Genomic DNA, 27,079 nt, shown 5'->3' on the forward strand with positions numbered 1-27,079 from the left:
TGTTGCTTAATATGGTGAACGGTATCATATATTAAAGTCGAACGTTCACATTAAGATTACTATCCAACGAGATATTTCTGCAAACAACCTACAGCAGCAGTTTCCATTGCTTAAGGAATACATAGAGCCTAATAACATAAGATATACTGATTCTATCACTCTTCGGTATGGACAATTATGCATCCACCTCAAATCGATAGGATGGTATAGACTCCACTAAACGAGGAGGTTCGAGGGTTACCTACCACGACTTGGACATGCGTTTGCAAAGTGTGATGGATCACCACATACAAAACATCGACCTGATATAGGTTCACCAGTTGCAGAAACAAATGCTGAATCATTGGCTTGTCTTCCACCTCGTCTAGTCCTGCCACGACCACCTCTCCTGCTGGGATTTGATGCTGATCTACTATTGCTTCCGTGGGAAACTGAACCACCAGCATTGGCGTCGTCTTCCCAACTGCATATTGGAGAAATATAACTAAAAATAAATCATGGGCATAGGGATCCATTAGATTTGTTTCTATCAGCAAGTGTGATGCGCCTGAATAGAAATATGTCTAGCTGGTTTTATTATCTCAATATCTTTCATCTTTTTTCAGTGGACTACTCATATTATTGTTGAAATTTCGGCATACTCTAGTTGTAGTCGTCCACACTATATATACACACCACCCTGATTTCTATCTGGACACTCAAAAACGAGGTGGTGCTTGAGGTAAACATTTGGCCATGGGATGACATTTTCTCTTGCTTGAGGTCAGAAGCCATGAAAGAGTCAAACAAGCTATATATGCAGTAATTGGTTAATGTCAGAGAAATGCCAAATAAATCTTTGGGCAGACACCAACAGTTTTCATGCAAAGAAGCACTCAAAAAACAAAATAATTGATGGGCAAAAGGCATACACGAAGAAGTTGCAACCGTGGCCTCGACATGAATAAAACTTCCTCCCCCTGTTAGCTGAAGTGGTAGCAGTGAGCAGATTACAAGGTGCACCACAAGAGGTACAAGGAATTGAAGATTCTCCTGCATCATCATGATACAAGGAAAACATAAAAGAAATTGGATTTCTGTTTCTAAAATACCCGTTTCATGACCTTAACTTAGATGGAATGGCAGACGTGACATTAACATGCCTGATGATGCAGTGAAAGCTTTCATAATATGAAATTGTTATATACTCTTTCATCGCGTCTTTCTCCTTAAAATAAGGGAACAATACCCTTGACAAGAACCATGCATAGTAGAGGCATAGCCCATCCTACACGAAGATTGTAAAAGGTGGCAATACCATGACAAATACACTTTATACTCGTAAATATTTTAGAAAGATACACCAGCACACATTATTTTCTGCCACTTTATATATTATTTTGGATAAACGGCTTGTTTAGATCAACTCAGTTTTTCACAGACCAGAAGATGGGTGCAACATGTTAAAATTAAGCAATAAAAAAATCATGGCTATCTTACAAGTGCCACAGTGTAGATTGATATAGCACCCACAAGAACAAATGCCAGAAAACACAAATAACGCACTAAAAAGTTGTAAAGCCATCAAACCATTTTGCCCATTAGCTTCTTGTGATCGCATATTACGGCCAAGTGAGTTCTGAGAAGAAAATGAGTCAGATGAATGTGTGGTCTGCCAAGCACCCTGGCCTCTAGAATTACTCTGCTGAGCATTGCTGGATGATGATGCATTCCCTTGTCCCCTTCCTGGGAAAGAGTAAGTAAAAAATCTTAAATTGCAGTACAACATGGTAAAACAATAGCAAGGATTTGACGCCATTAAATTTCCATGCATGCAGAAGTTTCACTGTACCTACCTTATTAACTTCCACTTCTGTGCCAATGCAAAAAAAAAAAAAAAAAACCACTGAATCACATACATGGGGATCAATTTAACATGGTTTAATAGCCAAAAATATATGTACAATTTAAGTTCATACGTAATGTGAGTCTACCCTGCTATGCCCACATATAATTTGTGAATGGACTAAGAACATCAGTTTCAGTTTTTCATTAAGCTGATCGGGTAATGAAATAACCTAAATCCAACCTGGTACAGTTGAAAATGCTGTTCCACTATTTTTCCTTTTCTTATAAGAGGATTATTTCCCCTCCATAAACCCATCGAGAACTTTCATGCGCATCAGGGATTTAAAGCCACTAATCTCATAGTCCTAAATGTATATACCAGGTACACTAGAGTTGTTGCGAGAACCAGTTCCACAAATTTCCACTAGCTGTTTTAGGGTATTGTCACAACCACCAATGCAACCTGACAAGATAAAAGAACACTGTTAAACGTTCTTTACTTAACAGGTGCAGCATATTAAAACATACAAATAAGTCCATTATAATATAAGTAATTTAAGCACCACCACATTAAGGTAAAAGTAAGATATGGAAAGTAAACTAAAATGTTAGAGAAGCACAGTTCCATGTGACGAAATCCATAACATTGTATTGTCTCAATTCTCAAAGCATTTTAAAAATTTTCCCCAAATTATGCATAAAAGGTAAAATGACCAGAACTACCAAATCCCAGAAGTCTATTCACACATATCTGGTCAGGGAGCACTCTGCCGTTCTTAATTCAGTCATTGCAAAGAAAACTTCATCTCTCCAGGTTAATCAACTTCGTACCAAAACATCAAAATTACATTCAGCGAAGAACGGAAAATGAAAGTTCTTAGGGAGCTTATGTGACTCAGTCATGATATAGCCGCAGGATCTAAAATTGATTATACCCTGAATTGAAGGCAAATCGGATATCAACAATGTGAATAATTTGATTTTTAGGCACCAAAATTTCATTCTAAACCATATTTAGTTTAGTGCAAATACATGGTATTTGGATTGCATAATAGTGAAGTTATTCAATATATCTAGAAGCATAGACCTCAATCTAAAGCATACAATCTTCTCAGACCAAAGATACAGTAGTAACAGAGGCATTTCTGTTTAGCTTTACTCTAAGCCCACATAGATCGTGATTATAATTCCCAAAAACAGCTTACAATCTTTCTTCTAGAGAATTAGACTTTTTGATTTCTCATTCCAACCTCTCAAGCCATACATAACACCACCAAGAGCTTCAAGTTAAGTCATCCCTTAGGGGTACTCAGAATATGAAAAAAATTATAGGAAGCAGAACGTTTAAAGAAAAAAAATAAAAGCATAAACAAAACAGAACAAAAATTTCTTAAACTCCTATCTCACCCAAATGATCAACACTGTAGTTTGGTGGTATTTCCAGCCGACGAAATTTAAATTGGATCATATAAACAGGTCCTGAAAAATAAATGGTTTGCATATCAAACAGGAGTTTCTTGAGACAAGAAATATGGATAAAAGTATTTTTCAGAGGAGATTTAAAGCACGGTGAACTTGATAGTGTGGTATATATCAAAAAATTAAAAAACAATAATCAATATCAGAAACCTGGATTGCAAGTACTGCAGATGTTTGGGGTAACAATTGCTTCTGAAACAGATCCCGGAAGCCAAACAACATTCCTACACTGGAAAGATGCGGGAAACAGCAAGACTTACTAGAAAAGATTAGAATAATTCTAATTCTCAGTTTTCATAGTTTTATTCTTCAATCCATGTAATTTTAACAAATGGGTGCGGATTAGATCCACAACCAATCTAATTCTGCCAGGTTTTATTCCCAAAAACATCTGCATTCTTGAAAATTGTGATCCAACCAGTTAGTCTAGTTGCAAGTTAAATCCTATGTAGCACGGATACTCCTAAAAAAAATTCTGAAGTATCAGACACAGATACAGATACGACACGCTGATACCCGTGTCGGATACGGAAAAATCTATGTCATTGACTTTTGTAGGGTTGATCATTCGGATACATCTTGGACACAGCTAGGATCCTAATCATATCGTATCTTATATTTTCAAAATTTATCATATCCGTAGCGTATGCGATACGATACTCGTATCCGTATCCATACTACATAGGTTATATCTGATTTAGTTAATGGCCATAGATACACTACATTACAGTTGTAGTAGTTCAAGTTTTGTTGTTTTCGTCTCATCACAAGATTTTTTAATCTAGTAAATGTTATACAAGTGAAAGGAAGTTGCTAATTTTGTCAAAGTAGTTGACAGCACGTACTTGGGGGTAGCCCAAGCAACCAACCATGAAATTTCCATCCTGCACATAGGAGAAGCTAGCAGTAAAGTGCGCCCAAAAAAATGCCAAAACGTAACAATCCTATTTAATATACAGATATACAGTTCAGGCATTCCCAAAGCAACAAATATACCTATTTCCCATCCACATTAATTACTTTTTGGGGCCGAGGGTGTGGGTGGTTGGAGGTGAATGTCAGACACAGGAAATAGAACCACTACAGAAAAATGAAAATATACTAATGGAAAATAACCAAATATATGTGTGGACGGTCTTTTGTTTCATCTAAACTTGAATGGGCAATGGGCATTCGAAAGAGAGGAAATAGTTTCACAAGGCTTACACTTGGTGATAGAGGCACTGGATGTAACTTCCTGGAACTGTCTTAACCCAAAAAGTAAGCATTTACAAAATAGAAACACGAGGAACATCTGACTGGTGGCTAAAGGAAGTTACATCATGCACAGTCTAAGTTGCTAAAATACATCAAAGGTCTTAAAGAATAGGCACCAAGGACATATATTTTTACCAATACAACTACTTCCGGGAGAGCTTATAAACATCAAGAGAGGAATTTAATGAAGAAAACGATTGTAAATAAAAGTGTGGAGTCGTGTCAAACAACAGTCTAAACCACATATAAATCAATGCCAAAATTATTTAATAATTAATCTCACGCTGCACCTAAGTAATCACCAATGTCCCTGAAAACATTTCACGTCAATTTAATGTCTGACGTTTTATTAAAACCAGCAATCTGATAAACAGTATCATGGAAATACCGGCTTTTTCCTGAGCACCATGTCTGATTCCTGGCAGAGACCACATCGCCTAACAATGTCCCCAGTTGTTTGCTGCTCATTGCCGTTAGATCTATTTGACCTACACAGACAGCTTAGGTTAATCAGTAAATTACAGAACCACACATCACCGAGTACCCAATTTACCTCTCAAAGAAAACTGCCATAGCATCAAAGAGTTTTCCTTTGTTTGATTTAGCCTGTAAACAAAGTATTTACATAAAAAGGATGCAAAGAAACGATAAAAATAAGAGAATTCTACAAGTCAAAAACATGCACAAGGGAAAAAGGCTAAATAATAATAATAATAAACCACAAATGAAATGCATATGCTGAAATCATATTCTAAGAATTGGCTGAATTTCAGACTACAATCGACTATTGTGATTTGTTGTGCTCATTACAAGGGCGGCACAAAATATTCCAAGTTATGGCACATAAATAATGAAGTAATGCACATGCCGATCTAAAGCATTTCTATCACAGTTTCAAACAGACATTCATGCACTAGAGATCTAATTCCAGGTTTTAACTATAGGGCCACTCCTAGAACACAACATTTTATTGCATCGAATATTAACATAGCTAGAGCTCCAACAGAAAATCAACCTAGTGAAGCCAAGTGTCCACGTTCACAATTGAAAAGGGCGTGGAAAAAGAAAGACAAATGATTGCATGCTACTCTAGTGGGGGAGGGAAAAAGAATCTTTATATTACAGAAAAGGGTTAACTAACATCGACAAAACAAGCTTTCATCTGCTGTAGGCAAGTTTCCAGAACTTCAGCTTTTCTCTTTGTGCCCATGCTAACTGCTTTCATATCACTCTCCATCATTGACCTCAAATTTGGTTTCCATAATTCATAACTGAAACAAAGAAAACCCAGTAACTCATCAAACATGAGCTTGGTTTATCAGTCACTAAACACGATTAGTTTTAATTTCTCAGCAAGAGAGTGCATGATGATGTTATGAAGAGTGATATTCACTATGCCGATGCCAAAAAAACAACTTATAAGATTAGAAAAGCCTGATAAATTATTAAATTTAAGCCCAAGACAAAGTTCATAGCATTAATCACGAACTTAAAACAAGGAAGATAGATAAAACTCCTAAAGTTCAAAATATATTCGTATTTCCTAAAGTTCAAAATATATTCGTACTATGTTTGTCTACAAACTAATTGTGGCGTCTGCAGATCATCGTCAATCTCGATTCATAATTCCCCTCGCCATCTACCTCACATTAATCAACACTTCTTGATCAAGTGTGTTTTGAAGGTCTAGAATATCTGAATACAAAACTTAAATCAAAACCACTTAGATAGTTATCAGCAAAATAAATTATGGCGTAAAAAGGTGAAATTCCGCCTGCTCTTATAAGCCGAAGGACTGTGACTCAGATTCAGAGAAATAATTAAAAGGATTTGTTGGATTGACATAAATTCACTTGGTGATCGAGAATTGGTTTGCGCTTTATGGCACTTCCACTAAAAAAAAAAATCCTGCAAAGGATTGTTTATATAGTTATGTAAGTTGAGTGCTGGAAAATAAGAGAAATTTTAAATGTAATAAATTAGGAATGTATATTTTTGACTTCCTAGAATTATGTTGTTATTAGTGGTGATTAGTCTTGTCAATTGTATAGGAGATTTATTTTCCTTTTTCCTTTTACCGTAGTCAAGGTTAGAGATTAGTGTTCATTCTTGAATAGATAGAGGTGTTGACCTTATTCAAATATACAAAAATTATTTCTCTCAAACTAACAGTAAGATAAGATAAGTGGAAACTAGTACTTCCAGACAACTCTTCATATTTCTCATCAAACAGAAGGAAATCGATTTTGATGCTTGAAGTGCAATATGGAGAAAAAGGGAATTTAGGTTGTGTTTGGTTGGCCATTCCATTATTTCATCGCAAGTTTCATGAAGAAAATGAAAGTATGTGGAAGAGATAAATTTTAAAACTATGACTGGATAATCTCTAAGGAAAGTTGATGTATTTAAGGATTGATTTAATGTGTTGATTGTTTAAAAACATATTGAAAAAAGTTTGACTCGAGTAACTATTGTGTATGAAAATGATATTTTCATTCATAAAATGATGTGTGATTTGAAAATGAAGGAAAAAAGATAAAAGATGGATAATTTTTTTGAAAAAATATATAGATAGAATATTAAAAAAGATGCGGAGGTCACCATCAAAAATAGCAACAGTTTGTGAAGACATGAGAAGTATGCTACTGGCATCAGAAGAAATGAGAATCATCTTGCATCATTTAGTTTTATTTGAGTATTTCAACAATTATATCTTCTTGAAAACAGCATTTCTTCTGAAATTGATGTGTAGCGCCAAGGTAATATTTGGTTACATGGCTTCAGTTCATGTCTCTAGCTCTACTAAAGAAGAATAACATGGAATTTGCGATGAATAATAAATGACAAGATGGCAAACTAAACATCATTCACTCACCCCATATCATCATATCCCATTACAAGTGCTTCACCCTGAAATTGCATAAGCTCAAGTTAGAAGTCTCTGACACCCGATAACACATAAATATTGTCATAGCTTGTAAAAACAGATAGATAAGCTGAGTGAGAAACTAATAACTACAGAATCAATTTTATTGCCCGAAAATTTCAGCAAGGGAACACATTAACACAAACAAATTATCAGCATTCAATGGCGTAAAAATGAAATCGAATGAAAGCAAACAAGTCCTCTAAATTTTGCTTCAACAAATATTTTTCAAAGAAACTAGAATATGACACATTCTTCAAAAGAAAAATAGGCAAATGAAATCTTTATTACTTATTTAGCAAGGCCATAAGCACTAAATATTAAAGCAAGGACAGATCCCCAAAATTGTCACTCAAAAACACTAGGCAAAAATTCATGGTGCTCTTCATTAAAGAACTAAACTTTTGCCATGTCTAGAAAGAGATTCTCTCATCTCTCACTAAAACTGAGGCGACATGTGTGTTCACTCTGAGTTCCTCCCTTCTGTTTGTCACCTTATTTCCGATTATTGTTTTCGGTTTTGGTTGGGCTTTTTTCTCGTGTATTCTACTTAGCTACATCTTCAGTTCGTCATGGCCCGTAGCTTGGGACACATCCGTCACAGGCTGTGTTCCCTGGTCGTCCGCTGATTTACGATGCCGAAGATGGACAAGAGAATGAACGTCAGGACCGAGCAAAGCCCCGGTTATTGTGAAACTTCATTTATAGAATAAACGCAGACGAACCTCCTGGAAAATGGCAAATCATCTGGTTCCTCACAACCTTGTGGGGAAAAGAAAGGTCTGCAATTTATCAGGGTAAAGTTCCATATGCCAACTTCTTTAGAGATAATCGTATTCCAGATGACAAGTCAAAACTGGAGTTTATTCATCTCGGGAAAGGCGAATTTGTGGTCCATTTTGATGAAATTGAAACAGTAGAACAAGCCCATGGCTTCAGCTTGGTTGGGTATGCGATAGGCTTACAGAAAAATTGGGGAAAGAATGTGAAATTCGAATAGCGGAAAAATGGCTGAATTATTTTTTACTTTTCCTACTGCGACGGAAAGGAATAAAATACTCAATGGAGGTCCATATCTAATTGTTGGTATGCATCTGATTCTTAAGATGTTGCCCATGTGTTTCTTGTTCGAAACAAAATATGTGAGTTTCATTCTCATCTAGGTCAAAGTTTATGGTCTTCCTTCTAACCGTTGGACCAACAAATTCCTCATTCGTGTGGCCTCGGTCATGGGTAAGGCTCTCTATACTGATAAATTAACACAAATGAAGAGCGAACTACTTATGCCCGTTTGTTGATTGAAATAGATGCCACGAAACCTCGAGTAAATTATCTAAATATCCCGTTGCCTACTGAGGAAAGAATACACCAAGCTAGAGTTTTTGTATGAATATGAGGCAAAATATTGTGTGGATTGTAAGCCATTAGGTCATTCTACAGGTGGTTGTGATAAGAAAAATGGCAACACCAACACGGGAGATTCGGATAAGAGAATGAATGGAACTGCTCATCCAATAGCCACAAGAGAAAGGGAAACACTTATCGTATGAGGGGAAGATCTCGGACCCACAAAATTTGTGATCATGCATTGTCCCAAGATACTTCACCTATTGAAGAGGACTGCAACAAGATAGGGGCTCCCGCTTTGAATCAGACAGAACCAATGATCACTCAAGAAGGAAAACAAGTTGTGCATAAAAAAGTGACCGCTGAGATTGTTAAGCTTGGAGTAATACATGAAGAACCAACTAATGAATACATTTTAGATGTGAATCATCATTCTTCAGAGAGTTATGAAGTGAATCCCAAAATTCATTAGGGGGAGGAAAAAAATAGATGCAGTGACGGAGGTGATGCTTCACAAACATGGACCCAAGAACCTTTAGACCAACGATCATATGAAAGTCTAAGTGATACTGAATGGATACAAGTAATATACAATAAAAAGAAAAAGGCAAGGGATGCACAAAAAAAGATAGAAAAAGAAAGATTTTGAGGGACGACAACCCTTTAATTGCTCCGGTTCTTAGATAAAGGCTGCTTGCTGGAACATAAGAGGTCTTAATAAGCCTCTAAAACTTACTTAAACAGTTAAACATGACTTTGAGATACTCTGCCTAGTTGAGATTAAGATGGATTTGGTTGCGACAGATAAGTTCGTGGGGTTTTATTGCTTGGGTTTAAGGCACCTTAGTAACTGCCCGGTTAGTGGTAAAGATAGAACTCTTCTTTTATTGAATGACAAACATGTAAATGTGGCTTTGGTGGACACGGATTTGCAATATATTCACGTTAAAATGACATGTCTATCTTCTAGGACAGATTCTATGATATTTTTTGTTCATGGGCTACGTTCGATTCCTTCCCACAGACCCTTGTGGAATAATTTTAAGGATTTTGGTGCATCAACCTCTGTTTCGTGGCTGATTATGGGTGACTTTAAGAGTATCTTATCTTCGACTGACAAATGTGGAATTGTTGCTGTCAAGCCCTCGGAAAGTTGTGATTTTGATGATTGTGTCTCGCAATTGGAGCTCTTGGGCCTATAACATGTAGGTTGTTTCTTTACTTGGGCTAATATTAATGTCCGTACAAAGATTTTCAGGGCCTTGGTCAATGCTCATTGGTTACAATCTAATCTAGATCCTTACGCTGAATTCTTAGTTCCTGGATGTCTTTCAGACCACTCAATGGGTATTGTTTCAACTCTTGCTCCCAAAAAAAAGTTGGCTAGACCCTTCAATTTCTTCAACATGTGGACCTTGCATGACAAGTTTGACAAATCAGTGATGAATAATTGGAGGTTTTATGTATGGGACGACCCAGTTTGTACTAAAAAAGAAACTTAACCAATGTAAGAAGCCTCTGTAGTTGTTAAATTCCACTCACTTTAGCCATATCTCTGTAGGGAAACTAGAGCTAAGGCGGAACTTGAATCTCTCCAATTGATATGCTTGAATGGAGGGCTGGTCCATTAAATTTGAGGTTTGTTAAGGGATCAACAGAAAAAATCCTTGGAGCTGAAAGGATGTTTCTCATGCAAAAAGCGAAATGCACTTACCTCAAGAACAGCGATCGTTGCACCAAGTTTTTTCACGACTTGATTAAGAGGAATAACAAACGGAATGCAATTGTAGCAATTGATTTGGATGATTGAAACCCAACAATTGATGAAAACATTATTGTGAATGAGTTTGTGAAGTATTACAAAAATAGAGTTGATGATGAACCTTTGAATGAGAATTGGTTAAAGGATGAGAATATGGTTTCGCAGATCAACATAAGAAGCTTATTGAACCAGTTTCTGCCGATGAGATCAAAATGGCACTCAGGGATATTGACAATGATAAAACCCCCAGACCTGACAGTTTTGGATCATTATTTTTCAAGAAAACATGGAACATAGTTGGGTACGATGTGTGTACGGCCTTCAGGGAAACTTCTCAAACAATGGAATCACACTTCAATTGTTCTAATCCCTAAATAAAAGAATGCTTCCAAAGTTCATGATTTTTTATCGATATCGCGTTGCTCTATCTTTTACAAGATAATTTCGAAAATTCTCACTAACCGGCTTAGCACTGTCATGGAGCAACTTATTGATATTTCTCAAGCGGCGTTCATTCAAGGCAGGTCCATTGTGGATAATATACGTTTGGCTCAAGAGTTACTTCTTCATTATACCAGGAAACATATCTCTCTCAAATGTACTATGAAAGTGGATTTACGGATTGACAAGGAAACTCGACTATCTAGGAAGAGAACCGGGTTTCAAACATCAACCCAAACGTGCTTTTCTGAATATCACACATTTTTCTTACGCATGCAAACTTGAGCTCACAAGGGTTGTCATTCAAGGGATAGAATGCTTCTGGCTTCAGATTCTCCCTATTCCTTTCGGTATCATTGACAAAATTTACTCGTTGTGTAGGAAATTAATGTGGACAAGTAATCATTCACTGGTCGCCTGGTCCACTTTTTGTGAATCAAAAGAAAATGGTGGAATGGTATTATGGGATTTGAGGTCGTGGAATAATGCTCTACTTGCCAAGACATTGTGGAATATTAAAAAAAAAAAGATATCTTGTGGATCAAATGGATGTATCAAGTTTTTCTTTGGGGGAGAAGTATATGAGACAGAAGGGAATGTAAGAATAACTATTGTCTTGTTACGGAAATCTTTTCGATCCGTGATGAGATCCTGGTTTATGGCTCGGTGGATGACAATGATATGTCAAGCCTACAGTTTTTTTGCCCCAAATTATGGAAACTGGTCTTGGAAGCCACTGGTGTGGAAAATTTGCCTCATTCCCAAACACAAGTTCTATGTATGTTGTTTGCTCATCGGAAGTTTTTGGCCAGAGATAGACAGCCTTTGTGGTGGGAAATAAATGTATTCTTTGTGGTGATTTTAATGAATGTGGAGATAGGAAATGGATCGGGTGTCAGCAAAGGAAATCGGAAGGAAGAGCAGGGCTCGAGGAATATGGGGGAGGAGAAGAATATTCCATCTGATTTGAGCGGGAATTCATCAAGGTTTCGGGGTAAGGTGACTAAGATCTTACAGAGAATTATCCCTAGAGAAATTGCGTCATTCGGCAACTCTCCAATCAACACTATGGATGCCAACGAGCCTGCGGTCCAGGGAATCGGGGAGGGTACTTTCAGCAATAAGAAAATATTGCCAACTTTCGGGAATACTTATCAGAGAAGGAAAAAGATGGTAGAATCTGTAAAAAAGGCCGAAGAAGACATCGTCGAGTGTATTAATATGGGGAACATAGGCAGCTCGAAGGGGACGTGTGATATGGATGCCAGTGATGAGTTCGACTTTGAGGATTCCCTTGATGATCCGCTGGAAGTAGATTCAGAATCAGATGACTCAGATTATCAGAATTCAATACAATCTGAAGGGAGTGAGGCTTCGGAGGAAGCAGTTGACTCATTGGCGGGGCTTTTCTCATCTCCACAAGGTTCAATTATTTCTCCCGAATCACTTAAAACGGTAAACACGAAGACTACTGTGGGTCAGGTACTTCCATGTATTAACTCTGATTCTTTTTTACATCATTCCTTCAACCTTCAAACTTTTCTTCCAGCTTCGCTTTCAGCTTTGGGTTTGTCTAGTGGGTTGTTAGGGGGAGGGTTGGGGAGGTTAGATGAAAAGCCGGGAATCCAGAAAGGTAATTTCGAAGGGACAGAAGTGGTTATCACATCGACTGAGGAAGGTATAAGGGAGAAAGATGTTAAAGATGGTATTTGGGGGGAAGGGGTCAAGAAAGCAGATCTTATGTTAAGCAGGGAGTTATACAGACTCAAGTGGGGGATGAGTTACGAGAGAGGCTCTACCTCGAAGGGAGTAAATTTTTCATCATGAAAATATTCTCTTGGAATATCAGAGGAGGAGGGGCGGCTGGTAGGAGAGCACTTGTTCGCAAAGTAATACGTCAAGAAAATCCTAATATTGTGGTACTCTTGGAAACCAAAAGAGAGAGGATAGATAGAAGTTTTATTACCAGTGTTTGGAAACCGAGATTTGTTGAATGGGTTTGCCTACCGTCGGTGGGAAGTGCGGGGGGTATTGTAGTAATGTGGGATCCCAGAATTGTGGAAGTCATAGACAATTTGATAGGAGAGTTTTCAGTCTCAGTTGAGATACGTTGGCAAGAAGCAACTACCTGGTGGTTCTCGGCCATCTATAGGACCTGTCAAGCCGAGTCATAGGGAATTATTTTGGGATGAGTTAGCTGGCCTGAACTCGATTTGTGGGGATAGGAGGTGTTTGGGAGAGGATTTTAATGTGGTCAGAAACACTGGGGAAAAGCTGAATAGCATATCTCTCACCACAAGTATGACATGCTTCGACTGCTTAATAGATGAATTACTCCTTATCGATCCGCCGCTACTTAATGCAAAATTTACTTGGTCAAATCTTCGGGTGGATCCAATCTGTTGTCGGCTTGACAGATTCCTCATCACAAGAGGTTGGGCTGAAATTTTTCCAACATTTAGACAAAAGGTGCTACCAAAGATTCCCTCGGTTCATTGCCCGGTGATTTTTGACACGGCTAAGTTGCGGTGGGGATCGGCTCCGTTTAGATTTGAGAATGTTTGGTTGTCTCATTATAAATTCAAGGAGTTAATTAGGACTTGGTGGATCGATGGTAATATTAGCGGGTGGGAAGGATATAAATTTATGAATGAATTGAAAGTCTAAAAAAAGAGATTTTGAGATGGAACAGGGAGGAGTGGGGAGAAGTGGGCAGCAGAATTAAAGAAATAAGCTTTCAGATTATGAATTTGGATGAACTAGAAGGAAACGGTTTGTGGGCTGAATCTTCTCAAGAAGAAAGGAAAAATTTAAGATGTGAATTGGAAAAATTGATAATACGAAGAGCTCAAATGGATAGTCAACGAGCAAAACTGAAATGGATGAAGGAAGGAGATCATAACTCGAGATTTTTCCATTCTTTGCTGACTAACAGAAAAAATAAAGCTATGATAGACAAAGTGGAATTGGAGGATGGGTCTGTGGTCTCCGAGGATACACTAATCGAGAAGGAAATCATAGGTTTTTATCGGAATTTGTATAGCAAAGTGGTTGGGGCAGAAAGGGGGTTAATCGGGGATGAGGGAAATCTACAGGGCTTGGAATGGGGGGAATTGGAACTAAATCAAGCAGAGGGGTTGGAGCTGCCATTTTCAGAGGATGAGGTTAAAAAAGTTGTGTTCGAAAGCGACGGTTCCAAAGCCCCAGGTCCAGACGGTTTCACAATGGCATTTTACCAACAAAATTGGGAAACGTTAAAAGATGATGTGATGAAAGTTTTTGCTGAATTCTTCGACAGTGGGATCGTTAACGGTATTACTAATGAAACTTACATTTGCCTAATCGCAAAGAAAAAAGATGTGACCAAGATCAGCGACTTCAGACCTATTAGCTTGATTACGAGCTTATATAAGATATTAGCGAAGGTATTGGCTAATAGACTGAAGAAAGTCATGAGCTTCACAGTTGCGAATAATCAAAGTGCCTTTATTAAGGGAAGACAAATTCTGGACTGCTGTCTTATTGCAAATGAGGTCTACTAGGTGTATCGGAAAAATAAGAAAGAGGGGTGGGTGTTTAAAGTGGACTTGGAAAAGGCTTATGACAATGTCGATTAGAAATTTTTGGAGTATGTGTTAAGGAAAAAGGGATTCGGAGAGAGATGGCGGAAATGGATAATGGGGTGCGTTTCAAGTGTATCATTCTCGATATTCATTAATGGAAGACCACGAGGAAAAATCAAGGGGGAAAGAGGACTTAGGCAGGCTGATCCATTGTCTCCTTTCCTTTTCAATTTCGTTGTAGATGGGTTGGGAAGAATGATTGACAAGGCTAAACAAGAGGGGTTTGTCGAGGGACTCGAGGTTGGTAGACATAAAATTCAAGTTTCGCATATTCAATTTGCGGACGACACTTTATTCTTTGCGAAATCAGCTCAACATGTATTGGCTATCGTGGAAAAACTAAATACCTTCGGCCAACTCTCAGGATTGAGGATAAATTGGGATAAAAGCGAATTGTTAGGATTGAACATATCGGCTGATGGAATAGAGGAATTGGCAACCGCAATAGGATGTAAGAAAGGAAAATGGCCGATTAAGTATTTGGGGCTCCCTTTGGGAGGGAACCCGAGGGCAATGGTTTTTTGGGAACGGTGCTCTCCAAAATGGTAAAAAAATTGGCAAGCTGGAAAAAGTCGTTTCTTTCGAGGGGGGACGGCTAACTTTGATTAAGGCAGTGTTGTGTGCTATGCCATCTTACTTTATGTCACTATTCAGGGTGCCTAATCACGTTGCATCTAAGATGGAAAAAATAATGAGGAACTTTCTGTGGATGGTGCAGATGGGGAAAAACATTGTCATATTGTAGGATGGAAGCAAGTGTGCAAACCAAAAGATAGGGGAAGGGTGGGGTTGGGAAATATTCGATTAAGGAACAAAGCTTTACTTGGAAAATGGTGGTGGAGAGGGTCGGTGGAAAAAGAAACACTTTGGAAGAAGGTTATTACCAGTATTTATGGTATTCATGAAAATGGATGGGATTTGGGGCAGGCGGAGAAATCGACGTTTAGAAGTCCTTGGAAATGCATTTCTCGATCCTTCCCGGCTTTTCATCAGTTGGTTAGTGGTGTGTTCAGAGAGGGCAACATCATACGTTTTTGGGAGGATGAGTGGGTGGGGGGAGTTTCGTTTAAAGAGCGTTTCCCATCTTTGTTTCGTCTTTCAAATGTCATTAACAAACCTATCATTTCTTTTTTAGAATATGCTTCTTCTCAAGACAACTCTGTTATCAGTTGGGTTTTACATTTTAGAAGGAATTTTAATGATACAGAAGTAGTTGAGTTTGCTTGTCTGTTGGGGGTCCTAGATACAGTGAGAATTCAGCGGGGAGTGGGGGATTTTAGGGAGTGGTTGGGGGACTCATCGGGTGTGTTTTCTGTGAGATCTTTCTATAACTCTTTCTTCTCAGATCATCAACTCCAGTCTTTTTCTTTTGTGCACAACATCTGAGAGGTACCTGTACCTACAGTCCTACACCTACAAAGGTCCAAGTGTTCTCGTGGATAGTGGCATTGGGGAAATTACAGACGTGTGACTCTGTGCAAAAAAGATGGCCGGAATGCGCATTAAGCCCGAATTGGTGTAGTCTTTGCCGGGAGAAAGAAGAAGATCAGGATCATTTGTTACTGCATTGCTCGTTTTCGTATGGCATTTGGCAGAAGATCTTGCAAAAGTTGGGCTTCCTGTGGAGCTTTCCATGCGAGGCAAAAGAGATGTTTTCAATGCGACCGAGTGGCCACGCAGGGAGATTACATGCGAGATTCTGGTTGGTGATTGTTCATTGCACATTTTGGTCCATATGGTTGGAAAGAAACAAAAGGATATTTGAAGACAAACCGACGCCGCAGGACGAATTATGGGAAACAATCAAATTCAGGGTTGCTAGTTGGTTGGTTGTAATGCCAGAGTTTAAACATCTCTGTCTCTCAGATTTAGTCAGGGATTGGAATTATGTTTGGTCTTGATTTTTGATGTGTTGTAGCTTTGTTCTAGTTTTTCTATAGCTATTTACTCGCGGAACTCTTATCCGCTGTTGAAAAACTTATTATCATTTTAATATATTACTGTTTCTACTAAAAAAAAAAATGTTTTGATCTTTTTTTTTCAGCTGCCACTTGTTGAATTCTCTTTGGACCAAAATTCGAGAATGACCATGAATGAACAAATTCACGAGTTCTCATAAAGCCCTGCTAAAGGCCTTAAGAAAGATTTACCGAGGGACTTTGTCACATGACAGCTATCATTTTTCGCATTTGGAGTGAAAGAAAGAGTAGGCTATTTGAGAACGAAGAACAGAGAGTTGATGACATATTTCGGAAAATAAAGATTAATGTTCATCATTGTATGAGCCTAGGAGGTTTTGAGTAATCTGTGTTTGTTAGATGTCAGGTGGTTAGTGTTGGTTCAAGGAGTTAATGTTCTTGTAGATCTCATGGGCATGCCCAATGTACTTATATCCATTTTTTTTACCTTAAGGATATGATTGTTTCATGTAAAAAAAAATCATGGTGGCATCCAATTGGAATCTACATGCATGACTCTCAGTAAGCTAGCATGAACTGAGTTGTGGTGCCATGGAGGTTGGAAGTGCAGATGAGGTAGATAGTCGTGTGGAAACTCAAGATTCAGTGAAGTAGTTAACTTAACCTAAACAAAGTAAATGTAATTTTGACGGCTCTTCCTTATCTTCTGAATAAGTATTTAAGGTTGTGTTTGGATTAGAGGAAATGATTTGATTAGAAATTCAACTGACACTTATCTTTGGTGTATTAGAAATCCACCACTATTAGAATTGCTTAACTTAATAGAAAACAGATTTAAAATTTACTTTAATTTTGTTCATCCAAATAAGTAAAAGAATTTTTAAATCCATTAACCAAACACATCTAAAATATTTATTAATAACGACACTTTTATTAGATACAAGAAAAATAAGTCATGCAACAAGTTAGTGAGGGAGATAATCCTTTGAACTAATACAAAATTCTCAAAATTATGATGTTCACATAGTGTGCCACCATTCCAGAAAACCTGCAAATGACATAAATTATTGTGTGCATCAACAAAAGGGATGCGAAGTTTAACCACGGATAAACCACTGCATGCAAAAAATTGTCAAAAGTTGCTTTGTTCTCAATAACCACCTTTCCTACCAGCTCAAAGCTAATTGGTGGCAAACATTTGTTCTCAAGTTATCATCTTAACCATAAGATATTAATCCTCTGTATTCAGAATTTTAATAAGTTGAATCTAGCCAGGACCAAAAGTTAATACATATGAACCCATATGCTTTAAATGGTGATAGGAAACATGTTAATACGAAGGTATGACAAACCTTGAGAAAAAAGTCTTGCAAGCATCTATCCTGCTGTCAAATAGATTTTCAGATGTGTCCTTGAAACAATTATCAACTTTGTGAACTGTAAACTGTTCATTGGGGAACATTGTCCATGCTCCAATTTCAAATCTAATTACTATCATGCATTCTTTCAATAATAACTTGGAGCCCATATTGTTGCTGATCAATTAATCACATAAACTCATCACCGTCTACCCTATAGTGTCACTGACATAACATAGTCACTCAACCTCATAATACTTCATTCCTTGGTGAACATAAATTGATAACCACTCATAGTTGCAACGAACATTTGAAGTAAACAGACAATCATAACATTACCAAGAAAGGGAGAAAATCGCAGAAAGAAGGAAATGTTGTACATAAATCATGAAATAAAATCTCAAAGAAAGGAATTAGTTACAAGATTTGTAGGTGAGAAACGAGTGCTTGAATCTTTGGTGGCGTAAAATCTATCAAGAAGCTTTTTTATGTGATCGTGCATAGTTGCATCTGTTCCAATGCCTGCCTATGGAAAATGAATAAAGTTATACCTCATTATCAATAACATTAGTAACTGATTCATAGTTGTCAAAGGCGAGCGCCTCTCGCCTTGATGCGAGAGGCGCCACCAGGCGTGGGCGTTGCGCCTGGGGCCGTCCCAGGCGCAACGATTCACAAAGGCTCGCCCAGGCGCGCGCCTAGGCTCGCCTTGGAAAGGCTCTCGGGCGCGCCTTAGGCGCGCCTGAGTTGCTTTTTTTAAAAAACAAATTCAGTAACAGAGAAGTTGCATTTTGAAAATGCAACTTCTCTGTTTTTTTGTAATAGTAACTTAAAATGTAAAAGCCCAAATCAACCCCAAACGTAACTGCTCAGGATGATTGAAGAATTTTAATTGTGTTACTTATTGTTATAAACTTATTAATTATTTGTTGTTTTGTGTGACAGTGTGACTTAATTAGTTCATATTTTAATATATTATTCTAAGATAAATATATTTTAAAAAAAATAAAAAATGTGCGCCTTGCTTCGGTAAGGCGCGCGCCTCGCCTTGTGCCTTGCGCCTCAGGCTCCAGAGCCCTTGTGCGCCTCGGTGCGCCTTGCGCCCTTGACAACTATGAACTGATTACTGTTTTCCACTAATTTCACCAAATGAGATCATGCATGTTTCCACTACAAAACACAAGTTTCTTACCTTGTCCATACAACTTAATAAATCAGCTTCGCTTAGAAGAGGTGGAGGTCTCGTAACTCCTGAATCAAGTGTCAATGCAGTAGGAGTAAACTGAAAATCATCAACAAGCATTATCAATCAGTATTACATGTTCTAAATTCATAAATTTAAAAGGTAGCCAAAATCAGAATTTGATTAATTGCATAAGCAAGACATATAGCTTTAACATTCCAATGTGACATTTTGGCTTCTTGCCATTTCTTGCTTTCGGCTTCTCCTTGTTTTCAGTGGCGGAGCTTCTCATCCATTTAAGATGTATGTACTCTTTGAAGAAAATTGGCATTAATTCGAACAATTTTTTAAGGCACAATAAGCTATTTCATCCTATTTATTATTCAAAATTATCAGTCAACTGTCAAGCACTGCAAACACTTTTTGAGATTTATATGAACTTAAAACCTATATATATGTATCTATGTTTCATTATCTTTTGTGAAATGTTATTTAATCAAGAATATAATTGAATAAACTACTCTTTTGGATTGACATTAACAAATTTCAACAACCTCATTGATGGACAATATTCCAATTTTAACTGTTTCTGACGAGAAGCAAAAGAGAAAATTCACAAGCCAACGCTAGTGCTTAAGAGTGAAGATAAATAAACTTAATTTCATATCTTGCTTGACCGACTGAACGTGTACATAATATCTATGATAAAATGACCAAATATTTCAACCACGAGACAGAAATCATAGTTGTAGCAAACATTGTGGAATGTGGACAATAATATAGCACTTAGCAGGTGTATATAGAAAGGTATATCACTTGAATTTTTCATCATGAAGCTAAATACAAATTCTAGTTTATTTTTCTTCTCAGAATAGTAAAACAAAGAAATGTTTCAATGAAGGATCACATAATATCCCATTGTAGAAAACAGTTAAAAGAACCTAAGTAAAGGACGTTTTTCATAACAAATCAATTGATTGGCGTCCAATATCTTACCATCTTTGTACTGGAATGAATCTGAAAAGCACAATTATTTGTGGAATGTATGCAACAGTAATATCACAGTAATTTGAATTCAAATATTATTTCTAATCAAAAACAATATAACAGAATTGATCAACACTTTTCTTAATAGCATATGATGTAAGGGTGAGCATAATACCTGTTGTCCAAAGGTATATGTAGGGATCATAGAACCACCCCATGTTTCAAAACGATATACATCCAAGTAATTTTTCTGGACAGTATTAATCAACAAGTTAGCCTACTTAAACGTATTTAACAGAAAGGTAACTACCTCAATCACATTAAAAATAACTCAAGCAGCAGGAAAGACACCTCAATTATCACCCTCCCAGAAGCAGAAAATTGTTCGCCTGCAATGTCAATTTCAACTATAGTTTCAGCTCCTACGGCTGGTTTGGAAACACATGCCAGAAAATGGCGAACAACCAATTCGTACACTTTCTGTTACAAACCAAATTCACATAATACTCAATTTCAAATCAGTTAAAGTTTTAAAAACATGAATGTTATCTACAAAATTCAGTAAAATCACAAACTAACATGGTGATCCTGACTCCATCCAGCTTCTCCATCTGAAAATTTTGTTGGGTGAATGGGAGGGTGGGCCTTGTCATCATGTCCACCACCATTAGGATTCCTCCAAAGACCTGCTTCAGCATCTAGCAAGCGCTGGGCATATGATCCCCATACTGGGTGATGTTGCTGCTCTTGTACCATTGTCTATACCAAAGAAGAAAAGATCCAACTGTAAATTTAAACAGTCAAACAACGTACAGCTCAAATGTTCCTGAGGCTTTAGCGAAGTTACAGAAGTAGCACAATAGATAAAATATTCTAAAAAGTAAAATAAATTCTTTTTTTTTTAATTATGAAACTTAAGATATCAAATATTGAAATCATCTTCATCTTATAAAGATCAAGTATTAAAATGCGAGGAAAAAATATCGAGGTGACACAAGGGCAAAGGTGGGGTAAAAGGCAACACTATGTTGGGGTTTTTGTGCTCTTTTTATGGCAAACAAAGGAGAAATCGCAATTTAAAAGACAATTCACCTCTATTATAAATTTTTTCGAACAAATTCTATTTTTCAAAGAAGCGCGCTTTGGAGCACAAAAAAACGCACACATCATGGAAGTTGTGGGCAATGCGTTTAAAGCACGTACTTCTACGCTTTTGATAACTATGGTAAAACTAATAAAAAATGTCAGGAACCGTAGAAAGTCTCGGTGGGTTAGACAACTTTTTCTTGACAAAGCCGTTATGAGACATCTTTGAAAAGTATTATTGTTATCTTTCAAACCGAAGCACAATAAGGTTTGGGAAAATTTAAAGGACCCAATTGAGAATTATGGGACATTTTCAATCCATATGGGACCTTAAAAGCTTAAACTTTTTTCACATATGCATATCAAATAGATAATTACGTGATTATGTCACATGAAAGTTTCACTTTTTTTACTAAAGAAGTTTAGACCAACTTTAGCCTTCAACTTCCCGCTTTTCTATTTTTCAAATTCATACATAAAATGAGATATATTATTTAGAGCTGGAAACATAGAGCATAAAAGTATATTACAAAACAAAACAAAAATAGAGTCTTATCATAGAGATTTTTCAGTTCATCAATCCTAATCCACCATTCATGACTTCAAAATTACATAATTTGAGTTAGATAATGGAAATCACAAGTTTAAGTAAAATTTGAGGTCGGTGGCCAGGAATGTAATCCTAAACTCAAAAATTTTGAAGAGAGAGCTGCAGATTGATAAAGATGTTATGGGACATCCGGACATCAGACATGCTCAAGTTGAATTTTTAACAGAAATAAGAAAAATAACCATGTTACATAAAATGTCAATCTGTATTTTCCCCAGCTAACAATGCATATGAATTTAACGCTGCTTTAAATCGAACTTTTCTTTTTCTAGTCACAGAAGTTTGAAACTTGGTGAGAAGGAGTTCATGACATTACCTTTGGAAACACTAAAGGTAGAAAGTAATCCATAATTACTTCACCTAAGATAGCATGTAAGTCCAGAATTATTTTCTTCAATGGCAACATCTAGATTCTAGCACTACTTAAGAATCGCCAGCAAGGTTGATTTCAAGCTAGTGAAAATTATCTATCAAGCATTCAAGCTTTGTTAGAAAACAACATATGTATGAATTATCTGGTAAAATGTTAATAGTCTTGTGATTACCTAAATGTTTCGATGGAATTTCTATTCTTGTGAACAGACACCAAAGAAAAGCAAACTTGACTGTCATCGTTCAACCTGATTTCCATATCATATTTCATTTTATATATGATAAATTACAAAAAAAATGATCCCTAAATCTGCATGCTTAGAAGCTTCGTCCATTTAATCATCACTGCAAAGTTGCACCACACAAGCATCTGACAAATTCAGAGAAGCACATTCAAACTCTTTGTTTTTTATACTCAAGCACATTTACCACATTTGCAAGGGGTTTTATGTCAGATTTTAAAACACGTGAGGTTTTAAATGCAACTAATGTTACACAGGATTTTTCGCTTTTTTCAATATTCACAGGGGTGATGATGCAATTTGCCCGAAGGAACAATTAATTTCAGTCTTAATATGATACAATTGGCCTAAACTCCAACTTCATTCTTCACTCTCCTTATGCCTGTGACATTGTTATTTTGCATGTCCAAATTCTTTAGAAATCTGTTTCAATTGTTCACTGACAAGTAATGTTAATTCTTTAGTTTTCTAACTACTTCATGAGTTCACTTCTTATGTGTTAAAAAGCGCTCTGGTAATGAAAACAAATCACTCGAAATCAATTAAACTAGTTGGTACGTACACGGAGATCAGTTCTCTCTGAGAAGCCGTCAGTTTCTGTGCGAGGATAACTGATAAAACCAGCTTGATACAAATCTTCTGCCACCTAGTCGTGAATGAAGATAACAAAATTTAATCTTGTGCTAGAAATATATTTGTTGAATAAAAGTTGTTCACAACAACGTGAAATATGAAAACAACAAAATAAAATTATTAATCTTCATAACATGATAGGGTCATACTACAAAAATCTCCATTTGCAATAATTTTACAGGTCAATACATCTACAAACCACGAATAAAACAAAAACAGTGTACTTAAGGGTAAGCTTAAAGATACAATCATGGAAAATTTACCAACATTTTCTCCTGAAAATAAGTGTAGCTTAAATTTTCAAATCACAAATAAATGTCAATGACAATTTCCTGGGATTCCGATATTGTAAAACTTCAGTAGTGAGTCGGAAATTCTATGCAGACAATAGAAGTATTTAGCTATGCAAAAGTATGGGAAATCTAATCATTCGCATCTAATACATCATCTGATGGTCCAGCACACATCAGTAAAATCGAAAAGGTGAAGAACACTAGAATGTTGACAAAAGCATAAATGGTTGGTAGAAGCTAACCTTCATAGTCTGCTCTGAACTCATTCTAAAGTACCGTGATGCACGCTTCTCAAGCTCAATGGTACTCAAAGGATGAGGAGGATATTTCAGCTTTTCCTGCTGCCTGACATTTATTACCTGAAGATGAAAATCACGGGTTCAACATTCCAACCATTGACACTGAGTTTGGTCTCCAAAAATTATTTTCATTGCACGGAAACTCACAGTTGCAGTGGATTCTAGGGCGCACAATTCATATAAGATTGTTGCACAAGTGTAATCAAACAAATGCCCGCGCCTGCTAATTCACTCTGTTAGGCTTCAACACCAAAAGATTTAATTACTAGATGATGCAAGATTATGACAATTACATCCAACTAAATGTAGCAGTGCCTTCATCTGAATTGTGAGTACAGTTAATAGTCCAGAACTCTTCAGGTTCATGTGATTGAATTTCCCAGAACCTCTCCACAACAAAACCCAAGGTAGGGAACTGCAGCCAACCCAAAAACAAAAATATGCAGAACGCATCTGGTCAACAAGAGTGGAAGAACAAAAGGTAGATTGTACACAACAAATGGTGAATATTCCTTTATACTTTCTAGCTAGTTGAGGAGTTGCTTACCTGGCAAGGACCATAGCTTAGAACAAGATTTCTGTTGTCTGTTGAAACATCAAGAACAAATGCATCTCTCAAAAGCATAGTCTGAAACCGGGTGAAAGAAGCACCAATCCGCAGATCTATTTCCTGTAAGATATTCTTTGTTAAGTCAATTCTTCAGAATTTGAGTCATCAACCCAAATAACAAAAATTGGAAGCATAGATTCATGAAAAGAATCCAAGAAAATGTATTTGGACAAGCCTCCAAGTTTCATCCCCAGCACCATTCCGAGATTTTGCACCAAAAGTATCTTAGAGATAAATTTGTTAAAATAGGGGGAAAATTATGTGCGGCAGATAGCTAAAAAATTGAATGACAAAGTGAAAGAAAGTTATCAGTGCCGCTGTCGACAGATAAATATGTAAAGGATATGAAATATTAAGAACCCACTTGTCGAACATCTACAGCGTCGGCAAATAACTGATTAGGCCGAACAAGGTGCTGCACTGCATAATGAATATCCCTGAGAAATAAAAATTTGTTATTGGATGACAATCAATATAAATGAGAAGACAATCAAGTGTAGAATATTATCCGGTCATCAAGACCTGTCAATTAAAGCAGAGAAACGAGCTCTCCAGATGTTGAGATTATGATTTGCTCGTGTACAGACTTCTACAACCTCAAATGCTATATTTTCACCTTCTCTATCACAATCAAGCCACAAGATAAGCCATTGGCACTTTCTAGCTTCTTCCTCCAGTGTCTTTTGGATGTCTGACTTATCCTATATTAGCCAAAAGGAAGTGAGCAAATCACTCATTGTGAACAACAAAATTCAGAGATCAAGTATAGTGATAACAGTCATGTGTTCATTCTTCAATAAATATTTATACAGGATCTTCTACATGATTTTCAAAATGATATTGTATCATGCTCACTGCCATTGTCCACAAAAACCGAGTTACAATTGGCCATGGTCAACTGTTGTTCCTTCAAAAACAACTTTCATTCGATACTTTTAGTAAAACTTCAAAGATTTAAAAGCGTAGCCTGGAAAGCATAAAAGAGAAGAACCCAACATTTCATCATAGATCATCATGCCTCTAGAGCAAAATTCATAATCTTTAAACATGTAAAATACTTAATATCGGCCGATAGAATATCCGTGTGACAGTTTGTGCCTTGTTCCAAGAAATGTCCTAAGCTGATCAACTCTGAAACATCAACCTCATCAGGTACACGAGCTTAAAAATCGCATATATCACAAGTTTTGGATGCTTCCAAGATCCATCAAATGACCCATTCAACAACAATCAATACAAATCCTCTCGGCTACAAAGCTACTGGCTTTGGTGAACATTGATACAGGGTGTATAACAGTGGATACACGACTCTAGTGCATTGATAACTGTCAATATACACAAAATATTGGCTTCCACCGAAAGAATAACCCGACAGTAAAAGCTAAACCAGCATCTATCTAGACTCAACACCAAGATAAAATCTTTGGAGCAAATTGTGAAAAACAGACGACCGTAATCATAATCCACGCATATTACATAACCCATTTACATTACCTGGGGGACATGTTTCCTGATAGAGGCATGGTAGAGATCGACGGGGTCGCAAGAGTGCCACTTGCGATATCGTTCCTCGAATTCAATCTCCATGAGATGGCCGGTGACTGAAGTGAATGCCATTTGGAATTGCTGATTTTGAATGGGGTAATTGAACTCAAAGATCCTGTTGAATCTCGACCGTCCATCTCTCACCCTCAGCCCGCCGCTGGCTGGGTTCTTCGAGAGTATTCCAGCGACCGCCTTAGCCACCGACGGCTTCTCCGCCACGTTCAGCGCCCGCATTGCACCTGTTTGGTGTAAAGCCTTCGCCTTGCGGCAAGCCAACCTTTTGCTTCTGGGATTTCCCGCCTTTACCTTGGTTAGAATTACTAAAAAATTGATTGAATTGAAAACAAATTTCATAAAATTCCAAATATACATTTGAGTAAATTTTCATACATTAATTACTGTAAATAATTTAATTGATAGATGAATTACTCGTAAATTAACAAATTTTTATATGACCAAGGTAAAAAAATTCAATTTTAATTTTAACCTAAATTGTTTTTAAGTCTAGTTACCGATAATAAATTCAATTAAGTATACAATTTTATTTTCAAGATTTTTTAATTTAATTTGTTGATTGATTTTTTTAAAAAAAAATTATTTGATAAATATTACCAACTCAAATATACAACTAATTTATTTTTATCATATTAATAGAAATATAATAAATGCATATATGTCACAAAAGTTCGGAAGTATTATTTTTGGTCAACCGAAACAAAAAAATATTCATCATTTTTTTCAAAATCTAATATTGATAAATTAAAATTCAGGAAAATGTTTAATAAGAAAATAGTATATCACGAGAAGACAATTTTTTTGTAAAAAAACCGATAGTATGAGGGGCTAAAGTACTGATACGATAACATATGAAAAATCTCACTCATTTCCGATTTTCGTAAAACCATGCTAGAATGTTTTATGCACTGATTTAGACATTTACGGTAAATTGCCTTTTCGACTTCTACAGTAATTAATTAAATTAAGTTTCGTGACTTTTTCAATGGCTTGTGACGGTCGAATCATCAGTACGAAAGTTTATGAACAATATTCACTTATTCTCGATCACAGAAAGTTTTTCATATCTATTCTCGCTCAAACGTCATACGAAAGTAAAATATAATTTCGATCTACTAAATTTCTCGATATGAACAATTTTTGTTTTTATATTAAGGATCAATACCAGATTTTGAAAAACTAAATAATTATTTTTTTTCGATCATTCCGACAATAATATATTCCGAATTATGTTGGCATATAATATATAGATATATATATTATAA

The 27,079-nt window shown here is 36.7% G+C and overlaps 1 protein-coding gene across 2 annotated transcripts; it reads right to left on the bottom strand.

The window, feature by feature from the left end:
- Positions 1-26,114, bottom strand: LOC140806017 (DNA topoisomerase 3-alpha). 2 transcript variants are annotated; one of them, XM_073162446.1, is made up of 24 exons: positions 25,749-26,114; positions 24,777-24,955; positions 24,619-24,691; positions 24,192-24,314; positions 23,938-24,059; positions 23,792-23,864; positions 23,588-23,704; positions 22,982-23,065; positions 20,689-20,868; positions 20,461-20,589; positions 20,285-20,359; positions 19,132-19,221; positions 18,361-18,465; positions 7,439-7,473; positions 5,705-5,834; positions 5,117-5,169; positions 4,952-5,051; positions 4,152-4,190; positions 3,457-3,535; positions 3,235-3,306; positions 2,207-2,290; positions 1,570-1,725; positions 912-1,032; positions 1-463 (listed from the first exon to the last, which is right to left on the bottom strand). In XM_073162446.1, the coding sequence occupies exons 1-24, from the start codon at positions 26,031-26,033 to the stop codon at positions 238-240; spliced, it is 2,730 nt and encodes a 909-aa protein (XP_073018547.1). In that variant the 5' UTR covers positions 26,034-26,114; the 3' UTR covers positions 1-237. The 2 variants fall into 2 exon arrangements, with proteins under 2 accessions (XP_073018547.1, XP_073018548.1); XM_073162447.1 differs by lacking the exon at positions 1-463 and having other exon boundaries at positions 910-1,032; positions 1,480-1,725.
- Positions 26,115-27,079: the final 965 nt, after the last annotated feature.

The sequence above is a fragment of the Primulina eburnea genome, chromosome 11 (assembly GCF_022965805.1).
Source record: "Primulina eburnea isolate SZY01 chromosome 11, ASM2296580v1, whole genome shotgun sequence".
NCBI classification, from domain to species: domain Eukaryota; kingdom Viridiplantae; phylum Streptophyta; class Magnoliopsida; order Lamiales; family Gesneriaceae; genus Primulina; species Primulina eburnea.